The 25,242-nt window shown below is 43.1% G+C and overlaps 1 protein-coding gene and 1 long non-coding RNA gene across 2 annotated transcripts in view; both read right to left on the bottom strand.

Moving 5' to 3' along the window:
* GAP43 (growth associated protein 43) overlaps nt 1-20,178 on the bottom strand; it is a 58,275-nt gene extending 38,097 nt beyond the window's left edge. The window contains exon 1 of the mRNA XM_077781238.2: nt 20,106-20,178. Coding sequence (XP_077637364.1) covers nt 20,106-20,135 — 30 coding nt within the window. The 5' untranslated portion in view covers nt 20,136-20,178. The remainder of the gene's footprint in view (nt 1-20,105) is intronic.
* A 303-nt stretch (nt 20,179-20,481) lies between these two features.
* Nucleotides 20,482-25,242, bottom strand: part of LOC146768627 (uncharacterized) — a 34,661-nt gene continuing 29,900 nt past the window's right edge. The window contains exon 3 of the long non-coding RNA XR_014952896.1: nt 20,482-21,670. This is a non-coding gene — a long non-coding RNA (uncharacterized LOC146768627). The remainder of the gene's footprint in view (nt 21,671-25,242) is intronic.

Genomic DNA, 25,242 nt, shown 5'->3' with positions numbered 1-25,242 from the left:
AAGCAAGCCTGCAGTGCCTGCTGCGAAAACCCCTTTGTGGACCCTGCTATTTTCATGCTATAAAGACCCTGGCCAAATGGAACATATTGAATAGATGTGCTAGGGAAAAAGCCCTTGGAAAAAGTCTTTGAATCCACCACTTATAAGGGCTAGTATATCACAGGCACATTTAAATAGTCATCCAGATCTTCTCCTAATCTTCCTGTTGCAGAACAACTGTTATTTATTTCACCTCTTTCACCACCCTGCTTCCAATTTTAAAGCTTTTTTTTTTTTTTTAAAGGGCTTCAATAAGTATTTAGCATCTTGGTCATAAGGTCTTCTAGTTTTTTTTCCATCCTTCAGTCAGGAAGCATGTCAGTAGCCTTAAAGCACTGCATATCACAATGTCTTTTCCCCAGGCACACAGTTTAGATGACTCTGAAACTGGTGCATCTGTAGCAGAACTGTATTCTACATCCAGAAACCCCCAAAGCCCAACCTGTGGGGGCTTTATTCAGAGGCCCCCTGGCAGAGAAGCTGAGGAAAAAGGAACCCTGGTAAGGACTCCTACGATGGCTGGGCAGGCAGAGTGCACAGAGCTACTTCCACGTCTTTCTACTCTGATGCAGTTGTGATATGGAATTAGGGTTTTCACCCTGAGAAGGACTTATGGGTTTCTGGAATAGGAACCTTCTTCTCTCAGAACTCATGCAAAGCCAGACAGAAAGCACTGGGAAGCTTGCACTAACACCAGAAAATGGACAGTGTTTCCTCTTCTCTTAGTAAGGGCCAGTTCAGGCTGAGTGGCTTTGTCACACACTAAAGAGAAAATAATTTAAAATCTCCAGGGTCCTCTAGACCCTCCCTGTACAGTGCAGCATGGCTGATTTTGTTCATCCACCCTGCAGGACTGGTTTTTACCCATCTCTGGACATTTGCCCCAAAAAATGACTCTTTGGATTCCTGTGGCAATTTATTCCTTTGGTGAAATAAAAGATTCCTCCCCACATTTCAGCCAGCCCCTGCATCTTGTCCATGCCAACATTAGTTTCTGCTTTCTTAGTAACACTCCTTCACATATCAACAGCTCTCAGTTGTCATACCAGCTCCTTTGTCAGATCACTCCTCCTAGCCCTCTTAAACCCTAACCAGAGATCTTACTTGATTACTGAATTTACATTTGTTCTGCTTAGAAATTACTAAAATGTCTCCCCAGCGTTAATGAATAATGAAACACTATACTTACAAAAAATATTAATTAGCAATATAGCTCAAAATAAATCAATGTGTGGATCAGACTCCCAAAGGCAGGAGGAAAAGCTGCAGCCTTTAAAATAGGTGGAGCTGAAAATAGCTAAACACTTGGGGATAAAGAAAGGGGGAAAAAAAGCTTAAAGGAACTTATGAATGGCCAAGTCCTATAGATAATTAGCAATCCACACATGCATTGATAACACTGGGCCGAGTCTGACTGCTCCGTTTCCTGTCAGTTCCCCTCAAATACTATTCAACATATTTAGGAGATTTCTGAGGATGTCAAGCAGCTGAACAGGCAAGTAAATTAAGAGGAAATAGAAGAATGTCACACCCTCATCAGTGGTTGTCCAAGAGTTACCATCAGGGCTCCTATCATCCTTCCTTCCAGATGAAGGAAGAGGTACTCACTTTAAGAAAAAACAAATGTAGTAGGATTTATATCACTGAAAACCATTATTATTTCCACATCCTTGGGATGGATCTCCCTTGTGGTTTCAGAAAGGATGCAATTAAACAAGCAATGGGAGACAAGACAATAGGAGTGTTTTGAAAGGGCATAGGGAGCACACTGATTTACAGAGGAAAAACAATTCAGATACTACAGCAGCCAGCTTATTTCCCCTAGCACCACGTAAATATAGTGTTATTTTTTGGTAGAAAGTCATGATTCTACTTCTTCAGGAAGTCACAGGACAAGGCTGGTTCTTGCCAGAACAATTTATTGACCCATTAACAATAAAAATACCGAATAGTTCATCAGACACATCCTTGCAGTCAAAAAACTCATAGATCTGCTCAAACAACCCAATTATGGTATGCATATGTCTACATTACGTGGCCAGGTCATGTCTTCTTATACTGCACTTTTCATATAACCAGTCCCTCTGTCAGGGAGTAGCCCCGGAGTATAGTGGTTTTAGTGGTTTCTTTCTCTCTCTCTCTTTTTTTTTTTTCTTTTTTTTCTGTTTTGTCTTTTTTGGTGACTCTTTCTTTTACCTTCTTCCCAGTCGGGGGGAGGAAATTATATGGTACAACTATCACCAACTGCATGTCACAAACACACACATATGTATAAACATAATGGAATAGTTGAGCAAATTGCAACAAATACACACTGCCTGAAGTCAGGCTGCATAATGAATTCATTAAATCCCACTGAAATTAAATCAGAAATTAATCCTAAATAAAGAATACTTTCAAACAGATTAAATTCAACAAGACTCACTTGATTCTTTCCAGAAAGAATGAGTTACGAATGTACAAACACTTTCTGTACTCTCTCAAACCAACCATTAATTTTTTGGAATCTGCCTGATCCTTAGAATATCTGAGGATACTCATGTAGAATTGCACCTGCTGGGGCTTTCAGGTGACTAACATTTTGATTTCAGTGCAAAGCAGAGAAAAAAGTTTCGACATGTAATTTCCTTTGGTTGCAGAAGCAATTATTTTGAAGTCTGAAGAAAATACAACACATTCCCCCAAGATGCCTGCTTTACAGATTGTACTCTCACAGAACTTTACCATGAATTATTAACATTTTAGTATACATTCCTATGCTTAAGCTCTAATGGTTCCCTATAAACTTGATTCAAAGAATTAAAGGGCCAGGTTTTAAGGAATGAATGGTGGGATCTTAACAAATACCTCATAGCCTTAATCCTATTGAAACCAGTGTGAATTAGGCACCAAGGCTTTCTGAAAATCCTGCTAGGCTCCTGCCTATATAAATCTTATTTGTTAGAGCGGTTCTGTAAATTACCTAATACCACCCTGCCACTGTTTGGAAAAAGGCTTGTAAATATCTGCTGCGAGATTGCAGAGTAAAACAAAGTAGCTTAAAGAAGACTTAAAGCGCTAGTAGGATATCTGGATATTTGGAGATTAGGAAACTCAGGGGTATAAAGGGATTACACTAAAATCTTGGTCCTAATCTTTGCAGTTGGAAGTTGGAAGTTAAAATGCAGGAGGAAGAAGTTCGGCAAAGGAGAACAGAGGTTCAGGGTTAGGGCAGCTAACAGATGGCTGTCCTACACCTCTGCCCCACCTTTGCTGCTGATTCCTCTGTTATCCTGACCCGTGTTTTTCATGGGGTCATTCCAAGTGACAAGTTCTGCATCTCTGAGTAGCTGACTTCAGACACCTTGAGTCTCATTTGGAGCAGAGCCGAGCACTCAGAGCTGCAGCTGACAGTAATGGGAAATGTTTTCAGATATGTGAAACTGAAAATGAAAACTATGAATAAAGGTCAGGCCCTCTGTTTCTGAAATTCAGGACATAAAAACTAGGCATCCTGCTGACCAAACTCTTCATGCCTCAGCTGTCCACCTGCAAAAATGGAATAAAAATATTCTCTTATCTCACATGGCTGTTGAAAAGATTTACTAAGTGATATCAGGGATGTGCTCAGAATCACAAGACAGCTCAAGAGAAAATTTGTACTTCTGATTTCAGAACAAGATTTGAATATTATTAAGCAAAGTTGTGGAGGTCACACACTGACTTATCTGAGAATTCAAAATATTGAATAACTGCTCATTAAGTGAGCACTGTCCATTCTGTGACCTGAATGTGGTCAGAATCCCTGAAGAGAAAAATGTTCTCCTGTCGTTAGAAATGTACTGAAATGCATTCACAAGAGAAGACCATACTGAGGTTGCACAGACAACTACATTCCCAGTGTTGGCTTGTTTTTTTAATATTTGCCTTAGCATCTTTAACACCTTTCTTCTAACATAGTTTCTCCGTGGTCTTTATCACACATATATTAGCTCATGCTGCAGCTGAAGTCTAAATCTATTTCCACTCCCAATAATGTGGTATGATTCAACTTTTACCCAGATTTCACTTTCTAAAATGTAATTAACTACATCATGGGAGCTCAAACCTTTTGTCTTCATCAGCATCTTACGACAAACCCCAAAAAACCCCAAACAACTTTAAACATCCAAGAGGTGTCAAGCCCCTAACCAGTACCCTTAGTCTTTCAACAAGCAATGGCTCCCCAGGGTGCCAGCATCCAGTGTGGGATGGGATGAGGCCGAGTGTCCAGCTGACTCCCAGAGCTTGTAGGAAGCTGGTGGCCTCAGAAGCCCCTGGGGGCTTCCTCCCACATGGAGATATGGATAAAAAAGCACTCATAACATCAGCAGTGTGCTGGCAGTAACACAGCGTATCTCCATAACCCCAAGCTGCACCAGGGGAGGTTAAGGTTTAACACAAGGAGGAATTTCTTCACAGAAAGGGATATATCGTGCATTAGAATGGGCTGTCCAGAGAGGTGGTGTAGTTGCCATCCCTGGAGGTGTTCAAGAAGTGACTGGATGTGGCACTCAGTGCCATGCTTTAGTTGACAAGGTGCTGATTGGACAAAGGTTGACTCAATAATCTTAAAAGTCTTTTCCAACCTAAATGATTCTGTGATTCCATTGTGGGAGTTACACTCAGTATCTGCCTCTGGGTCCAAAGCCACAAGTTCTCCATCCTTGAATTAGGTGAAGGATTATCAGTGGAAAATGAAGGGCTTTTCTTAGCAAAAAAAAAAAAAAAAAAGAATTAATAGAAAGTACATCTTATCTGGCAATTTAATGCATGCACCACTACTGCACCAGGGAAAAGTCCCCTAAAGATTTAATCACTTAATATGTGCAAAAATGCTTCTGAAGAGAGAATTACTTTGTTCAAAGGATCATCTATACCCTTGCCTAGGTTTTGTCAGCTCTGTAGCTACCCTGGAACATCAGAGCTGGAATAGCAGGGCTGCTGCAGGGCAGAAGCACAGGGCATTGATAGAAGTGGAGCAAAGGAAAGGCAGAAATCCTGTTTAGGACTTTCCATGGTCTGTATAACTGAGCACTATTTCACTGCCACTGTCAATAAAATGACCTTCTGTTTATACCACAGTACTTGAAGCTTGTGGTTTTTAAAAAAACTGTGCCTATCTCCAATTCTGATTAACTTCTCCAGGCATTTCTGTGCTGCTCAGCTTTCAGAAATGGATTTCCAGACAGCAGAACTGCTTGGTATGTTACCCCTCAGAGGTACTCAGCATCCTCTGCTGTCTGCTACACCTGACAGCAAGAAGAGTTTAGAGGCAAGTATCTAAGAGAAGCTGATAGTATCTACAGGTTGGGGGTATCAGCATCGATGATACAATAACACATGAAGCTGAGAAAAAATGAATCACATGTGAAAGATGGAACTGGGTGGATATAATGAAGCAGAGCAACAAGAAGCACATTTTGCCCTCTGCAAGAACAGTTCAGAACCATGGAAGAGAAGCAAGCAAACCCTGACAGTGGGGCCACTTACTGCACTTTGTGAGATAGGAAAGCTGACCTTAGCTGGTAAGGCCCCTTCAGTTCCAGGGCAGGTGCTTACAAGTTACAGTATTATCTGCTGTGATCAGTGCTTCTTCTTCTAGAGGGATATGAAGCCAGCAAAGTCCCACAATCACAGATACTTTCAAAAAATGTCTCTCCTGATGTAGTCTGGTGCCTTTTCTGCCACCTCTTCCATTTCTGTGCCGTAGCAGTGCACATTTCCACAAGCGTTACAGCAAGGATAAGCTAAAATCCCATCTGCTTTGGGAATAGTAGGGACTATAAAATCCCCACCATCTCACAAAAGCCAACACAAGGTCTACATTTCCACTGCCTTCCTGGCAAATATGCATCAGGTTTGGCCCAGAGAGACAACCACATTTTCACTTTGCAACATGGTGTATTTCTTCCTTATACTGACAGCATCTCCATTCTTAAGTGGTAGACGGACAGTGTCCTTCCACCAGACCTGAGAACAAGACCTTCTCTTCTGGCCACCTACACTGCCTCCATGAAATATCTCTTCTGATGACTCTGTCTTGGCTGTCAGCAGTGCTTTGTGCACCCGTTGGGGAAGTAACTTTCTTCTGGAGATAATTCATGGATACAGAAGCTTAGGAGGCAACAGCAGTTCAGCAGGAGCTAGCACATGTAGCCATGGTAGGAAAAATTCCCTGCCTGTGCCTGACCAGAAAATTGTATCCTATCTTACAAACTAGAGATTTGATACAGGCAATACAAATATTCATGATCTCCACAGCAAGCAACAGCATATTCAGATTTGGAGAAGGCTCTCATCAATAAAAGTGTATGACTACCACCAAGGTTCTTGCCTCTTCTCATGTGCCCTTAAGCAGAGTTTGAAGACTCTGCTCTCTTTCTTAAGCACATCCTGGTGTGGAGCTTATGATCCAGACCCTGTTGTGAGCACAACCTCCCCACCTGGAGATCCTCTGGGGCAACAACCTGGAACTTCATAAGAACAGGACAACCTCAGAATCCAGGCTCTATGACAGCATGGACCTGCTTGCTTCCACTACTTCAGGGTCAGCTCTTCCTTATGAGATCCTCACACTAAGTCCCATAGGCAGATATATGTTCCACCCCACAGACACAAAGAAAAAACGAGTGGAAAATAAAGCAAACAAATTCTTTTCATTACTCATTTTATTTCAGGTGAGAAGAAGGGAGGGAAGAAGAAAGGAACAAACATATCCTTTTTCTGTCCTTTCTAGATTAATTCATTCAGAAGAGACATGAATGCTAGTTTAAGAGCTGTTGGCTATATAAAGAGAAAGCAGGCAGGATTACTGCAGCAGATTATTCCACTTTCTTCTGTGCCTTGGTTTCCTCATATACAAATGGAGTATTAACAAGAGTGTTCCAAGATTGGTTTATTAAGGTTCTTCCCTCCAATATCAATGAAAAGTGTAGTACTAGTCTCAGTGATAACAGCTTTGGCCCATTTTTTCCCAATTATTTTGCAACCTAACATTCACAGGCACAAGTCAAAAGTAATGGGACTCATGTATTACATAAAAAGCCTGTCTCAAAAGCATCTTTCGGTGCACATGTTAAAGGCAGAAGCAGAAAATGTAAAATGGAGACTACCTCTGAAACCTCACTTTGACTTCCTTCTGCAGATGCCTTTTAATAGTCTTTATTGTATCTTTTTTTTTCCTTGAACGTGTTCCCCACCTCAGCTACTACAAAGGACAGAGCTCACAGAGTGGGTAACAATTCAGTATTCTCCTAATTTCCAGTATTATCCTAATTTCAAGCACATCAAAATGCCATATTTGCCACACACCATTCAAACCCATCACTGAATTCAAAATTCTGATTTCTTCATGGTCTTTCTCTGTGTTGCTATTTTGCCATAATATTTCATTGCTTCACGAGCCTTAATGGATGTTCTCCCAGGGAGATAGGTGGGGTTGTTATCTCTATTATACAGACACTAAAATCAAACAAAAAGAGGCTAAGATCAAAATGGCCAGAGCAATGACAAATTTTGGGTCCCAAATTTATGATGCCTAGGATTAGTATTTCCCCAGCTCTGTGTGTGTTGACAGCAAACCTCCACACAATACCAGCTCTGCTTTTCTGTAAGTCAGACCTCAGGTGTCTCAAACTGAGAATCCAGAAAACAAGAACACACCAATTAGTGGCCACCTATGGAAAACCTCATTTACGTGGCCTTTTCATATCACATAGGAACTTGTGACAAGAGGCAGGAAAAAGCCTAATTCTTCAGGGCAGTATTCATTTGCCAAAATATGAGACCATTCTTCTGTTTTTGAACAGCCCACTGCCCAATTCAATACATAACCTTCATCACTGGCAGTAAATGCAACAGGAGACCTATAGAAATCAGCTTTGTTTACGGCAAAACTCATTCAGTCCCTAAGTGTATTCCATTCTGTGCACTGAATGAGACAGGGATCCTATTGAAAAAAAAAGGTACCAGTATTTGATCTTATAATTAAGAACCACATTTTTATGTCTATTCATGAAAGAAGACAAATTAAAGATGGATAGGCAACCCTTTTAATTAATTTTCTGTATACTAAGTGTTTGACTTTGAAAACTAAATATATGCTTAATAAAGGTGTTTAATCTTTACTTTTAAATGTAAACTAAAAAGGGAGAAAATAGGAAATTTCATCATTTTAAATCATAACATTCCCCTCCTTTGTATTATAAAGGTGCAACTGTTACCTCTTAAATGGTTGCAAAATTCTTTGCACTTTCAAAGCTTTATTCCTCTAATCTCATCAGACAAATAAATTAAAAAGCCACAGTGTCTATTTGAAGAAGACCCCTACCAAGACAATTCTTGTCCAAGCCAGAAAAGCCCAGCAAAGTTTGATGTAGATGAAAAGATTGTCTTTGACTATTGCAATTTATCTCATCTCCCAAAAGCTGGGTAATCCTGACTATAGGCAGGGTGTCTTGTGTTGTGAAAAGACTCAGGAATAAACAAAGAATATATTCCTATGGGTTATACAGATTTAGCATGAGATACTGGAGGATACCACAGATCAGCTTTATCTCTTCTATACTTCCATGTAACAATAGCTCTTCTGCTGCATGAGAATACAACCAGAGAAGGTGAATTATATCTCAGTATATTTTATTCTGTATTCCCAGAAACCACTGGGACACACCATAATGGCAGCAGAGGGGATTAAGCACTGAAGGTGACTTCTGGTAGGAGTACAACACTCTGGTTGGGAATTTCTGAGTGACTGCCATATGATGCTTTGAGATAATTCATGTCAGGAAGGTAGATGGAGCCATCAATTAATAAATCCCTTGTAAGAATTCTCCCATGAAGATGATGAACAGGGTCCCTTAGTGTGGAGTTCCAGCAGATGTTTGTGTTCAGGAGACAGATGTTGGAGCTAAGTCTGGGAGGAAGGTGAGACGTCTTGCTGAAACCATAGCCTTAAGTCCACTAGAAAATATGGGTAGAACTGGGCACCTCAGTACCATAATACACCAAGTGAATGCTTTTAGAACCTGGCTATAACAAATGCTGAAGACAGAGTGACATCTAAACAGTCTGGGTTTAGGCATCTTGCTATGGTTATTGGGGAGGTATCTTTGGATTTGGATCCAAGCCCTGAACCACTGTACTGAAAAGAATAACTCTAGTTCCTCTCCAACAGCATGTAGTAAATAACTATTTATTCAGTATCTCAATGGACACACTAGCTTCCCTAAATTATGGAAGATGTTGATCCATCTCTAATGTACCTGAAAAGATCTCAAGTCTTACCTCCCTCCTACAAAAGATTGTTTAGAATAAGCTGCTCCTAGCTTTTCCTGTGTAAGCTCCTTGGCTTATTCCATAGAAGAATTAAATAATCATCAGGCCAGAGACAGAGAGCATACAAAAGTAAATATCACTTTATATCCTACTGGTTAAGCACGCCCCTGCAAGAGGACGGATTGGGTCCAGGTTCTGCTTCAGTGAATATTTGATAACAATCATATGAAATAGTGTTGAAGGAGCACAAGAGACCATTTAGTCCATCCTCTGCTCCAGAGGTACTTCCTGCAGCCCTTCAGTGACTGAAGCTGCCATAGTTTACTCAATATATCACAGTGCATCACAATCTTTTCAGACACCCCATTAAAGACCATTACTCCTAGCTTTATACATCATGGGCAGCAGAAACAGATTACTCCTATTTTCTTTCACTTGCCAGACTAGCATCTATACCACTCTTTGCCTTATTTCTTTTGGGTTAAACAACCCTAATTATTTCAGTCTTTTCTTCTTTTACCTCAAGCAATTCTCACTGCTCCAGTCTACATCTTCTCACTGGACCACACTTCCTCAGAGTGCAGTACAAAACTAAGGCAGGACATTTCAGCTGAGTCCTACATGTGCACATCAGAGCTGAAGGCTTATGAGATGTGTCTGATGGCCTGTGCTCCCGCTTGCACAGCCTGGTAAGATGGTGTTCCCCTTCCTGGCAACATGACAATGTTCTAGCCTAACCCTGAACTTGTGGTCCTCTAGAGACCCTGTCTGCCTTCCTGAAGGATAGCCTGTGGTCTCCCATGTAGAACTGGCTGCAATATATTAATCATTCCCATGGAGAGCACTTCATATTCACACTGATGCTGTTCAAACCAGGTCCCTTGTTTGGCAAGCTTTTCTTGAATTACAGCGGTTTTCCCTAGCTCACCACAGCTGGTTTATGCCATCTGCAGATTTTATAAACACTTCCTCTAGATAGTTATCCAGGTTAAAATTATAATATAAAGTACAATGTTAGTTAATGAAAATATGAAGCACTAGCAGGCCACAGCACAAGCTTGTGGCATCCTGTTCAATAGCCTTCCATTTCAACAGGAAATCAGTGAGAATCGCTCATTGAGTAAAATTATCTACACCATTTCTGCATCTCTGCTGTAATGCCTTCCTTTGGAACATGTTTCTTTGCTTCATTTATGATAAAAGACTGTGAGATAATGTCAAAATTCTTACAAATGACAAGGTATGACAACTACTTCCTCTGTATCCACAAGGCTTGTTACAGAAGAAAGCTAAATTAGTTTGACATGATCTGTTCTTGACAGATCTGTGCTGCCTCCTAATAATCTCTTTTATTTGATTATTTCCACCATTTTTTTTCTCCAGGAATGAAGTTAAATTGGGTAGTCTGAAATTTCTTATCTTCTGCTTTTTTTCAGCCTTCTGACACCTCATCCAGGCCTTATGAGTCTTCCAAGCATTCAAAGCTTACGGTTCAGATTGCTTCCCTCACCTTTGTAAATAAGTTAGGATGACTTCAAAGAACCATCTTGCACCAGTACATCCTGATTTGTTCTGCCCTTTTCCTACATCCTGATCTTCCTCCTTTGTGGCTCCTGTTACCTGTTACCTCTTTTAGCCATCAACTTGCAGCTGATCACATTACTGAAGATATGCAAAATGGGCATAAAATGCTTTGGCCTTACTGACAATGCTGGATGTAAAGCTTCAACCACAGCTCTCCCCTCCTCTCCAAGAGCACCATAAACAGAGAGAGTTGGGATAATATTATTTCACTCTCTTGCTCTGGCTCAATTTTTTTTTCTGTGTATTGAGTTGATTATGGATTATAAAATGACCATCTAGTCATGCCAGTAAACAGCCTAAGAATGTTATGGGGACTTTATGGTTTTAAGTGTAATTGTGTGAGGGCTTTAGGCACCTCCACACTTAGAAAGGAAGGAAACCTGAAGTTCTATATCCTATGACAGACACCTCTAAGAACATACTTCAGTTTAGAACAATCCCTTATTTCTCAGCTCAGGACAATGCTAAAATATTGTGAGGTATTTCAGACTCCTCTTGACAGTCACACCCTCATTAAAAAGTAATTAAATTCTACAAGAAAAAGTATTGTCTCATGGTATCTCTTCCTGATTTGTGGAATCATAGCACTCAAAGCAAGAAGACAATAATATAAGTAAGAATTAACTGTAAGAGTTCCTATGAGCCATTTCGGTTATTTTTCACTAATTTGTCTTTTTTTTTTTTTCACCTTCTACAGAATTTTGTAAACTGACAACATAATGGAGGGTTCTTTTTGCTGCATGTCCAGTTTTACCATATAACAGTGAACTTCAAATATTGTTTCAGATATTAACTTCACTAAATTTTCTCTGGACATTATCCAACTTCTGTTTACTTCATGGAGATTTTAGCTGGCTTCAGTTCTTCAGTTATTTTGGGGGGAGATCTTTCTTTTCTTGCTCCATTTGTCCTTTATTAGGGTTTTATCTCTTCCAGCTGTTATTCTGAATGGAATTTAGGATACAAGGGAAAGGCCATTTGCCAGTGTTGCACTATAGGCAGGATTGGCTGCATCCCTATAATGATTTTGACTGCAATTTTAACAGTCAACATTAAACATCAATTTTCTGTTGCAGTTGTCAGTCCTCAGAACTCTGTGTAGGACTTGAAATTCTCTTGGGGTTTCCACAGGAAATGTAAATAGGAAGGGTTAAACCCACAGTGTTCCATCTTCGATCAGACAAAACCTCCATTCTGACAGAATCATCTCAGCCTGTGCAATCCAGGTTGTTGCAAGTTGCCAGTCTGACTTCTCCAACATAACAAGTTAAGAATTAAAATGTTAACAGTAGGTAAAGTGAAAGTTCACAGTTCTAAGGAACACAGTGAAGTGTCCCTGATGGGGGTAAACTTTTGGTCCAGCTTCTAAAAGCCCCTTTGCCTCAGTTCCCCCATCATTCCAGTACAGTCACCCAGCTTCATCACTCCTCTCAGGCACAGCCAAGCAGGCGATACCCTCCTTGCATTTGCTCAGCAGTTGATTTTCAGCAGTGGATTTCACTCTTACATGAAACCAAAGACCTGCAATTTTACTGTCAGCAAATCAGGCACTGACACCTGTTTCTTTATGTCTACCATTCCAAAAAAAGTCTAGATGACTTTTTGTTAAATTATTTATAAATTCACCACTGAATGCCTTACTCCTAAAGCTGTGTGCAGACAGAAGGTGAAATGACACAAGGCAAACAATGGTCAGCTCAAAACCATTGTGGTTTACTTCCTGCTGGTTTCAATCTGAATTAATATAAATGACTGGCATCTTCTGCAAAAAAGCATAGCATAGTACCATGGTGCCCAACCTGCATACCCTGGAGTACTTAACATTGCAGATTTATAAGGTCATTGGATGCTGTTAATAAAATAAATGGATTAGACTCCACTCAATAGTCTGCTGAACTGAATACTAATTGATAAGTCTTAACAGTTATAAGAATAATCAGAACTGTAAATTATTCTGTACTTTACCAGTTATTAAAAATCATCCCAATTAATAAAAAAACCCTGAAGTTCCTGAAAACACAGTAGCACTTCTAGGCAATTATGGGAAGGGTGGAATGAAACTAGCTTCAGAATGGGTTTCAGATCCAAACACACTCCCCTGCACCCCTGAATTTTAGGGGCATTCAAACCAAGTGAGTGAGATTCTTTTGGAGCCCTTTAGCTTTACTAATTACCAGCTGTTACAGAAAGGTGTATCCTCCAGAGAGAATGCTTAAATATTGTGAGATACCTAGCTTTCTATATATAGACATATACTGTGATTATGGCTGGAATTAATTCAAGAAACTTCAGCTGCAAGATGAGTAATGAACGGGACTGACATTTATTGGTCATAATTTAAGAGACTGTAAGTACATCCTGGCTTCCCTTTTGAGACATAAATGCCAACCATCCCTGGTTGGCAGGTTCAGGACATCCTGTCTTGGGCCAACAAGACAGCTGTAACACAGCCTGTCACCCAACAGCGGCATTAGAAGCCAAGGGACAAGCCTGGAAGGAGCATGAACCATCAGGAAAGCAGGAATGCTGACACCAGTTTGTTCTGCATGCATTGCTCCTGTTGCAGCCATATCCTTCCCAGCTGCTGCTGTGGCTGGGCAACCTTACACTTAAGCCAAGAGCAAGGTGAGAAGTGAAGATTCACCACTTAGCTGTCTCTGTCTAGGGATGCTCATTTGTGTCAGCTGCAACTCTGCCCAAGTGGAGAACTAGGACAGATACAAAAGCAACTGGAGCACAAAGAAGGAGCCCAGTTTTCCTTCAGATACTGGTGCCAGGAAAGGTGAAGGGAGCCAGACCCTGGTGGTAGTAGCTGATGCTGCCAGCTGGAGCACTGCATGGTCAAGGGAGCAGGGGGAAGGCAAGGAGCAGAACAGATGGGGAGAGGAGACAGAATGAGTAACAGGTGGAGACAGCAGGAGCAGTGTAACTCCAAAAGCACAAATTCCTTTTGCTGTATTAAAAACAAATCACTATTTTCGTTACACTATTCCTTCACCCCATACACATATTGTAGGCTGAATCACTGTGGTGGTCAGGAAAGAACTACCACTCTGGTGTATAGCAGGGAGAAAACTAAGTTGTAGCCCTACTCTCAGGCTCTGGTCCATTGTAATAAAGGTGGGTTCTGAGAAGAAAATCAATGATTTGCGTTAAAGGAACTCAAGGGGCTAATAAACATCCTAGCACTGCAGGAGTGACTGAGGATGGATAAAGCAGAGCTTTGCCTGTCTAAAGCATCTCTCACTTGAGAGCTTCTGAATTCCTTTTTTTTTTTTTCCCACTCTAATTGTTTCATTTCCAAATTAAAGAAGTATCTTGCAGAGATGGCCACAATAATCAGAGAATGCGTGCTTAGATCAAGTCAGAAAGCAGGTTAATAGCACTGCCAGAAAGAGAAAGTGGCTCTCCCTAAACCAATTCCTCTATACTGCCCTGTGGTGCTCACAACCATGAAAAGCCATTGAGTTTTACACATACACTCAGCAGGTGATAGAAAGAGCCCAAAGGAAATATAAACACCTTCTCTACTTGAGGCCATCAGACCTCTGAAGTTACATGTCACCTCCTGGTGTGCTCAGGAGGGTCTTGGAATTATAGATTAAATGAACGTGGATGGATTCCTGACTTTGATTTTGGACTTCAGATGTTGAAAGGTATTTCATTGGGGTACCTGCTCCAGCAAGATATTCTACCAGCTAACATTTGTACCCTCCATCATGCCTTTTTGGATGACCAACCTCCTCTTATCAGCCCAACATTCCTCTGTGTAGAGTTACTGGGCTATGGTTGTTTCTTTACAACACTGAACATTGGGATTTCAAAACTCAGATGCAGACAGGCAAGGACTGCTGCCAAATCTACCCCTGAGACCTGTCACTCACAGTAAACAGGGGAATCACGCAGTGACTTCCAAAGGGCATCGAAACAGAGAGCAGCCATCAAAAGCTTTATCATCCTTAGGTGTCTTTAGAGCAGTCATTAGAGCTATTGTTCATTCTCAAATCCAAAAAGAGCCCTCCCAGTTTACGGAGGAAGCCCAGAGCAACAAAGGAAGCACAAGTCGTTTATGTTCAGGAAGAAGACAACAGGAGGGTTGTACAGAAGGAAAGATGCATGGACCAGCAGGGCATGCACAGAGCAAATGGCAGTCAGCAATGCACCACCAGCCTTCCACAACCATGCAGAGGCCTCATCTTACAGAGCATGGTGCTAATAACACCAAGGTTGTGCGTTTCATCCCAAATGGACCATTCACTAAAAAGCTAGACTCAGTGATCTTTGTGGGTCCCTTCCAATTCAGAATATCCTGTGATTCTGGTGTTTTTGCTTCAAATTATCTCAGACAAAAGCAGAAGCAACCTTCAGGCTATAGCTGCTGTTTTACCTGGTAATACACCAATCCCTCAGCAGATACCTGTCTGCTTGGTAGAGATTAGGCAGAACCCACTTCTGCCCCATGTCCTCTGCCATGGACAGCACATGGAGCACACAAGTCACTATGAGGAACACACACGCCTCACAGCACAAGCACAGCAAATCCAAGCAGGAATACACATCCTCCATTTGCATCATGCAAGACTATCAGCCTGCCTTCATCTTGCAAAGGGCCAATGGGCCTCGTTCACCTTCCCACTAGCACAAGGCATTGCAATTTGGCAGCTGCCAGCAGCGAGAAATTCCTGGTCTTGGGAAATGGGCAGAGGAAAATATAATGTCTGTGCGGGATGATCCTGGGATGGCTTCATAATATCCAAATCAAATAATATTCTGAGTTTAAAGAGATCTACAAGGATCATCAAGTCCAGCACTTAAGTGAATGTCCCACCCAGGTATTGATTCCACAACCTTGGTGTTAATAGCACCATGCTCTATCCAGCTGAGCTAATCTCAGGGTCCAACACAGCTGGCCCGCAAGGAGAGTGGATTTGAGATGAAAACACTTTGCATTTTCTCATTCTAGTCAGTCAAAGCCATATGACTGAAGGAGAGGTCTCTTATCTCCATCCACAAGCAATACCCATCCTCTCAACATACCATGGACAGAAGCCTGGAGCTAGAGCTCATTTCCTTATCCTGTGGCAGGAGTGGCTCTGAGAACATTCAGGCAGCCTCAGCGTTGGGCCAGGACAAGTCCTTAGATAATACATGTTGGTTCCTTGGGCTGCACACGTGTCCCCAGCCTGGCATGGTCACACAGAAGATTCAGTGCACACCAGCGGGCACTGCCTGACTGGTTTTTGCTGGGCCGTCGATTCAGGAGCAAGTGGCCAAAGACAATTTGGATCCACAAACTGATTTCTTTCCCACTAAGCACTACCACTGTCCTTCTCCCACTGGAATCTCTGCCTGCAATTAGTTCCTTAAGAGGGGGCTTGCCTGTGCCATTAAGAAGAGTTACATTACATATCTAGAAGAAATCAATGTCTCTAATAGTAAGAAAAGGCAGTGGAGGAGAGGGCTGTTTCTCTGGAGACACCCTTCTCTGTAGAAATCCCAGGGGTATTTCCCCAGGAAAAGAAATAGTGAGGACAGTAATTAAACTTCCATGGAACAATTGTTTACTGTAAGAAGCACAGAAGCTGCTCAGTGTCTCTCAGAAAGGCAGAGGCAGTGCTAGACTACCCCTAGGTGCAGATTAAGTGCCTCTGCCCTGAAGTTAGCAGTCTGTGGTGATTTAAACCACAAGTGGTGGGAGGAGGGGTGTGGATAGATACCCTTCCTTTAAAATACCCTTTTTCCTCTGTCCACAGTGGTGTTTAAAGGCAAGACCACGCCTTGCAAGTATTGAAGCATCTGGATCATGCAGTATAATTGAGCTATCCTAAATGAAGCCTGAGACATTTTAATATCCAGAAGCAAGAAAACCTTTCCTCTGCAGGCATCTTCCTTTCTCTCTTTTTCTCCATTTCCTCCCTCTTGTACACCTCTGCAGTTCCTGGAATGACAAGCCACCTCACCAGCTGGCTGTAATTGCTGGAACTGTTCCCTAATGCTTTTGCCTTCTCCAATTGCATTAAACTGCATCTTTAGAGGTACAGCCCTATTTATTCATGCTGCTCGTGTGGAAGGGGGAAGAAATGCAGACTGCCTCTTACTCCCTTCTCCCTCCTTTGATTTGATGGGTGTGGCAGGTTTAAACCTTTGCAGCCGCTGGCTCTCCGGCGCTGGGGTGAGGAGGAGAGGATGGAACGGGAGGGAAGCCGTTGTCTATGGCTGGTGATGAATGGGACTCATCTCACCCACAAGTGGGAAACCTGCTTGCGGGTTATTGTTTAATCACTCATGCAATCCAATAGTGAGCACATAACCCCATAATGTCCATCTGTTCTAGTATGCAGCGCATGCAACACTTGCATTTCTAGCCACCTATCTCACTGCCCAGCCCGGTGTGTTACTGACTGCATCTCTCGCTGGCAGGAAAGGTTGAGTTCAGCTTCTCAGACATAGCTCAACCCAGCTTTTCACTTATGCTACCTCTCAGCTGATTATTTTGTGAGCTCATATTCAGAACTGCAGTCAACTGTAGGCAGAAACGACAACACTTAGCTATCTACATCTCTCATGGGCGGGCACAGCCAGTCAGTCAAATACTTCACTCTTCACACTGGCATCACACCCACAAGAAAGAATGATCTGCAAGGTATGAGCGTATGAATATATTTGTCTCTGAGGGGTGGGAGGACAGACACACACAGGCACACCAAGACACAAATGTGAAGAGATTTCTTCCACACCCAAGCCTGTAATTTCAACATTTTGCTCCTTAGCTGCCAAAAAGGCGGGTCACCAGGGACTTCCCCTGAAAAATAATTTGAGGAGGGCTGCATTTATTTTGGGAAGGAAACTCCTGCCAGTACTGAAGAACCCATTCCATCTTTTTCTCTTAGTGAAAGGTCTGGGTGGGGACAGAGGAAGAGCACATGCTGAATACCGAGGTCTTTTTCTTCTCCCAATCAGAGCTTTCTCTGGTGTATCATCGGCTTTCCCGAGCGAGCCTCTGCGCTGCCAGTTTGGCAATCGCGCTGCGTCTTCAGGTCCAGGAGCAGCGGCGGGGCTCCGAGCCCAGCGCTATCCGCGGGTAGGCTCGGGGGCGGCGCGGCTGCGGGAGGCTGGGGGAAGCCTGTGAAGGAGCGCACGGTGCGCTGTGCGTATCCCCGTAGTAGCGAGGCAGCGCGGGGCCGTGCGCTGCCCGTGCAGGCGCACAGGGGTGTGTACCATGCGGTGCAGCCGTGCGGGAGCGGGCACACGGCGCTGCCTGCCAGCAAGGCACCTGCCGGGAACACCGCGCATCCCTAAGTGCCACGGCACACAGTGAGCCCAGAGAGGCGTAAAGAAAAGGTAAATCAGAATATCATTCGGCAGCTTTAATGCCCAACCTGCGATGGTACGGGCAGAATGATCCCTATTCCCCTGCAGCTCTTTTCTGACACCAAAGAACCCCAGAGCTCCTACTTTATTTTAAAATTTGCTGTGCACCTCCGCCCACTGCTCTGCCACTTTGCCTCCCTGTCTGCCTTCCTTCTCCTCCTCTGCTCTTTTCATCCCGTATTTGCCATCAGAACGTGCTCTGCTGGCTGACTGCGACGTGCTCCCCCCTCCCCAGCCTTCACGCCCTCCTCCCAGATTTTAGTGAGCATATCATTAATTGCAGAGCATTTGAAAACCTGCATGAGGAAAAAACACAGGATGACGCAGGGTCTCTTTCTATCCCAATCACTTGCCCCTCCCCATTATTCTACCAAATTCTCCTTCGTTTGCTAACACACATCTCCATTCAGAAACACACTTTAACCTGAATCTTCTTTCAACCCTGTGCTGTTCACACTAACTGCCCTGTTCTGTTGAACAGAACACTGCAGTGCTATGCTGTAAAAGACATTGAAATTTACACATATATAAAGAAAGTAACCAGTATGGTGCCGTGCCTGAGTTGAGTTTTGTGCTCAGAACAAGCATCAAAGCTCCTTGTCCTTACCTACAATTCTTGGAAGTTTCTAAAATGCCTTGCAAAGATATCTAGGGTCAGTTCCTGCCTCCAAGTTCCAACTGCATAAATCCAGCATCCTCCAGAGGAAGTCCAAGAGGTTCTGCCAAAAAGGCAGGTTTGGGCTTTCACACAAAATAAAAGGGGGAAGGGTGAGGGGGGAAATGATCTAAGTAGCTTTTTTTTTTTTTTTTCTCATTTCATTATCATTTTGGACACAACAATTTTGACACTGAAACGAGCCCCCACCCAAACCTTCTCATCATCTCAATTCCCTTACAGCAAAAGCCAGGCGGTGCCAGGACAGAAAATGAGCGTGTTTCCAACAGGTTCACACCGTGAGCTTCTCTTATCCCACCCGAGTTCAGAGCTAACAGAGGCGTGGTCCTCTGTCTCTTTACCAGCTGGTGCACAGTTGTCTAACTGGTCGTACTATGAAGGGTATTGCAAAGAGGGTGACTCTCCCCCTCCTTAGGCTAATGCTTTTGTTATTATTTAATTGGATTTTTCACTGTAGCATAGGTTTAAAAAAATTCCTTCAGGTTGATTCTTGCTCAGATCGTTGCAGCACAAAAAAAGGAATACACCTGTCCTCCGCGCCACCTCACAGCACAGGCACATAAAGCATCTCCCATTCATCAGAAACAGGAGCAATTGAGAGCGTTCTGACCAGGGATCAAGGCTCACTGGGCATCCGTTCCTTTTTGGCTTAAGATGAAGAATTGCTTCCTTTATCTCCAAGGTAGAGCCAGATCGCATCACGTTTCCTGCCAGCCGCAACACTCCCCTCCACTTCCCCCCCCCCCCCCCCCGCCCCATCCACACCCTCAGAACCACAGACAGAAAACCCTAGGCAATATAACTGCCCCTAGTAGAAAAAAAAAAAAAAAAAAAATAGCGGGGGGATTCTGGTAGCTCCCCCAAATGTGGATGTAGGCCACCCCCCTTCCCCACATCACCAGCCCCGGAAAGGCAAAACAGTCACGTTGCAGGGTGTGAAAAGAACCTTCAGTCGCAAGATGCTAAAGAATTGCAAAATAGACGTCTGCTGAAAGGGGCTGAAATTTCCTCCCCCCTTACCCCATACCCCAACCCCTACCACAGCCCCTCACACACTCAGGCAGACACGCACCCCACGGACATCCAGCAGCCTGGGATGTTTCTCAACAGAAAGAAATATAAAAATCTTAAGCTCTACCTGTTTTGTTCTTCTCATACAGCACAGCATGATCGTATTGTCCCCTTCCTTCCTTCTTCTTCCTTCCTTCTCCTCTCTCCTTTTCCTCTTCTCTCTCTTATCTCTCCCCCCCACCCTCTCCACTCCCTCCCTCCCTCCCTCCCTCTCTCTCTGCCTCTCTCTCTCGCTCACACACACATACACACACGAGCACACGCGCGCACACACACCAGGGCAGTTAGCAGCAACTGGAAGGTCCGCAGCTATTGCTCATCACACATGCACACGCTGCCTCTCCCTGCCTCCCTCCCTATCCTTCCCAGAATTGTTCGCCAGCTCTCCCTGACTCGTCACCTCCCCACCCCACCCCCACCCCGGCAGCCACCCCCACCCCCCCCCCAAGTCCCTCGCCAGCCTCATGAATAATTAAAATCTTCAATCTGGACCCAATTACCCAACGACTTTCCCACTGTACGGAGGCGACAGGGGAGAGGGGACACTGCGGGCTGCGGAGGGGTGGGGTGGGGTGGGGTGTGTCTGGGAGGCACCGGGCGAGGAGGGGACCGGGCGGCTGGGGAGCCCCTGGCCCTACTCCCACCACAGCAGCCGAAGCCCCCTGGCCACGGCCAGGAGTGGAATTTATGAACGAAGAAAGCATAAATCTTTGCTTGGGTGGGGTGGGCTGGCGTGGGCACGGAGAGGAGAAGAGGGAATGGAGGTACTGCCACGGCAGGCACTATATGCCGTGCACAGGTGATGTACCGTAGGTGGGAGCTGCGAGCTAAACGGGAACTGGTAAATATGTTAAAATGGCTGTTAATAATCCCTCTCCCCAGCACACTCGCAACCATACATGCACGTGCTGCCTTCTCCGTATGTGCAGGTATAAACCCTGAATAGTGATGTCCTGCACCACTGAACGGGACAACTTTCTCCCTTGCTCCCTCAGTCCATCCCACAGACCTTCCACAGGCACAGAAAACTATCAGAAAACGATACTCCTGCAATACTTTTTTTTTTTTTTCTTCCAAACACATAGAAATCATCCCTTTTTCTTCCGTATAGATCTCAATTAATTTCCGTGTCAAAGTAATTTCTACCCCTATTGATCTCTGCCTGCAAATCGCTGCAAACTACTGCATGTTCACACACGGAGGCACCCTCCATGCACGTGTGGGAGCAGGAGTGCATGGCTCTGCATGCACAGGAGATCATGGCGATGCAGGAGCCCCAGCAAACATTAATGCGCACATGCACTCGTTCCCAAGCACACGTCTGGAAAGTTATAGCGCCGTGTTTTCTTAGAATATACACGAGCTGGATAGCTGTTATCTGTCATTGGGAAAAAAATATCCCAGACAACAGTTAAACCAAAGTGTGACAATGCTGGGCATGTTAAAAATATGGGTTTTTTAATTGCTGGATTTTTAGGATTTCATCGACCAAAATTCAAATGTTGCTTATTTCACTTACTGAGTCTGGGAGGCACAGTCAGATGCTGTTCTCTATTTAGCACTAATGTCACTACATCAGCTTCTCTGCCACACCATGGAGTTACTTCTAATGTATTTTTAAGATAAAACTGCCTGCAGAAGAGAGGAAAAATGGTCTTAGGTTATTACTTAGGTCTTTGCTCTTTAATTATATCTAAATACATTATTAACACAAATATTCATGCATGTGTGCACACTCATACAAATAAATGCATACATCTATAGATACAGTTTCTGGAATACCCCTCAGTACAGACTCCTACATAATCATATCCTGTTGCTATGATATCATTGCAGTTCCCAGTACACCATTTATTTTAAGAAAACCAAACAACATTTCAAAGAAAATCTAGCTAGCTATCTACATCTGTATGCAATTTGAGAAAGTGTATTTTGGGGTCAGAAAGGTATCAGCATTAGTCCTGGGTTACAGACTAGTAAAAGAAAATAATGATATGGTAATGACATTAAGAGAAGATACTAAACTGGGAAGAATTGCAAGTACCAGCTGACACAGAAGTAGACCAAAGGATTAAGTAACAAAAATCAGATCCAGCTTCAGAAAAAAGCATGCAGAGAAAAAGAAGACAAACTGTGCAATCATAAAAGAAGACAGGTATGGAGTAGTAGAAAGCAGTGGACATCACATTTGAGGAAGAGATCTCTGTGACGTACGTCGCTGCTGACGACACCATGCCAGGGCACTGAGGAGCAGTGCAATGGCATTTTGAATTACACCTGTGGGACTTAGGAGCCTCTGCCTTGGCCTCTGGAGTTGCTGGGGGCTCATCTCCATGACGGAGACAGGGTGTCATGAGCTTGTGGGCACTTGCCAACCCACATGGCTGTTCCCCATGCCTTTGGGAGATGGGAATTCCCTGGTCAAAAGTGTCTTAGAGCTTCAACTGGGTCTCCCTTTGGTGACAATGAAGAGAAAAGTGAACTTTGAGGGTGTGACTCAGATCATCCTAAAGGAGAAGCCTAAACTAGGTCAGACAAATCATGCTTCAGAAGTGTTTTAGAAGCTTCATTTTCTTCCTACTGACAAGGCCTTTTTAGGGAACCTCCCTGTGCTAGGGAGCCCTGATGAGGAAAGCCTTCCCAGCCCCCAACTTTCTCAGACACCCACCTCGAGGTGGCAGGCAGGCTGGTGCTTCAGGCTGGCAGCAGAACTGTGCTGGTGCACTCAGGGAGGGTCAGGCCGTTTTCCTGTGCTCACCCAGGGCAGTTGCTCACCCCCATCAATCACAGCCAAAGGCAGAGCCAGCTCTCTTCATGCCCAGCCCCATGAGCACTGTACGCTCCAGTTTATTGCAAGTAACTTTTGACACATATACAAAACCTCCTTAATGTGTTCCCCAAACATACAGACTTAGTGGTGAGTAGCTTACAAGTCTGTAGGCTCACATCCGTGTTTCCTCTGAGTTAATTTGTTACAGAGAAGAGTCATACATTGAAACCTGAATTTTCAGGGCATGTCAGTTCCTAACACCACTGTCTTTCAAATCGGGACCCTTTAAGTATATTTAAAAGTTGGATCTGAAATTATTCAGCAAATTATATGGTTCTGAAAATCATATCTCAGCATCCCTTGCCTTGCCATTTTGGCTGTTTTCACTTCAAACTGTAAAGTAAATTATAACACAGCAGGAAGAAAGGACAAGTCCACAGCAATGAAAAAGCGAAAGAGAATGAGAGGGAAATAAAGGCACAAACTTCAGCCAGGGAATAATGAAAATCAGAAGCAAAAATTAAAGGAAGAAGAATAGGTGAATCTCCATCTCTTTAAGTGCCCAACTGAAGATGCTTTCATCCAAATGACACCTTTGTCTCTTCAGGGCACTGCCAGCTCTGGCTCATTCAGCACTCCTTCAGAGTTGCAGGATAACACTGCATCATGCAGCGTACATGGGCCCTGAAAGGCCCCTTTGACCTTGGCTTTTGAATCTACACAACTAAAAGGAAGAGCAGTTCCAAAGAATAACATGAATGGGGGACCAGGGAAGTGAGCTAGAAGAAGGTGGTGAATAACAACCACAGATTTTAAAAGCTTCATCTGTGAGACTTGACTGAATGACAGCTAAGGAGGTGGAGAGGTGTGATATTTTCAAAAGCTGCAAGCCTCTAGAAGGGAATCATTCAGAGTGATACACACTCCAAAATACTATTTGCTGTATGTTTCATGTTACTTCACCATGAAGGGGGGTATGGTTCATAAAAAGTAATTAATATGGTGAGTCCTTTAATTCAAAGTCATATCTTTAATTTAAAAGGGTAATGATAATTTCAAAGTAACAAGACATATTAGTGGTTATTACAAAATAAGGTGGGTGGAGTAAGAGACACAAAACTGTGCTTTTAAAGCCTGTTCAGTTCTGCTGCAAGGTTACCCCAGCAGCTTGAGGTCCCTTCAGATTGAAAGAAAAAGTATCTTCAGTCCAGCTGCTGATTTCAGTTCAATAGCAAAACATCAGATTCAGTTTCATTTTGAAGAAGCACATAGTTCCTGCTCCTGGAACTGTAATCAGGTTGATTCCCTGGCCAAACAAAACTAAATGAAACCAAGAAGAAAACAGTTTGCCTATAGGAGCTGTCCCAGTGGTAACCATACTAAATTGAAGAGGCATCTCTTTGAGAGAAATACTGTGAAAGTCCCGTTACTAGGGATATTTAAAGATTCAGTAAAAACAGCTCTGAAGTAAGTGACTTTCTTTCACTGGGAGATAGACTGGGTTTTCTCTCTATTCATATGTTCCACATATAGTGGTAGCCTTGCCTTTTGTTAGCCAACTTTCAAGCTGGTGGGGAAAAAGCCAATTTTATAACGATTTTTTGGTATTCTCATTTGAATAAACATTCCTGAAAATCCCACGTGTGGGACCACTTGTCATTTCAGTCTCCTCAGTAGCTTTGCAGCTCTGGCCTCATTTGGCCTCACTTTCAGCCATCAGTGATAAAAAACCAGTGCAGTGCAACACTACAACCAAACCAACCTTTTCTAAATGATTTAGACACAGTCATGAATCTCCTTGGAGGAGTACCCATTTTTCAGTATAAGGATCACTTATGTCAATTTACCTTGGATTTCACCTAATCCTGAATTATTAATATTAGAAAAGGATAGCCTAGTTTATTTTGACTTATAACCAAAATAAGAGGCTTTAAAGCCATGATTTTCAAAGCCACAATACCACTTATTTTTGCAGAGAAGGCTTCAGAAAATGCCAGTCCAGGAATGCTCTAAATCATTCAGTGTCTTTAATGACTTCTGCATTACTTATCCTGGACAATACTGAGCTCATGTGACATTAGCACTTGTTGCCATCAAGCTAGTCACAGGGATGTGCACAGGTGCTCTGCATTTATTCCCTGTGATTTCCATTTTTCTTCCCATGCCTGCATGGCTGGGCTCACAACACTGAAGACACCTGACTTTACAATATCACACATAATAAGAAATGGCCTCAATAATTTCCCTGTTTTCATCATTTTAGAAAAAAATGTTTTCTGTAAATTGTGTGGTGTATACAAACTCAAATACCTGGGTAAAAGCAAGGGGAGAATAATTTTAACATGCACAAAAAATGATCTGAACAATCCCTGGGTCAATGTTAATTATTACTGAGCTTCAGAATCATCAAAAATTCAAACATAACAGTTAAATC

The sequence above is a fragment of the Lonchura striata genome, chromosome 1, assembly GCF_050655825.1.
Source record: "Lonchura striata isolate lonStrDom1 chromosome 1, ASM5065582v1, whole genome shotgun sequence".
Classification (NCBI taxonomy): Eukaryota; Metazoa; Chordata; class Aves; order Passeriformes; family Estrildidae; genus Lonchura; species Lonchura striata.
The sequence above is the reverse complement of the archived record's forward strand: the minus strand, read 5'-3'. Positions and strand labels throughout refer to the sequence as shown.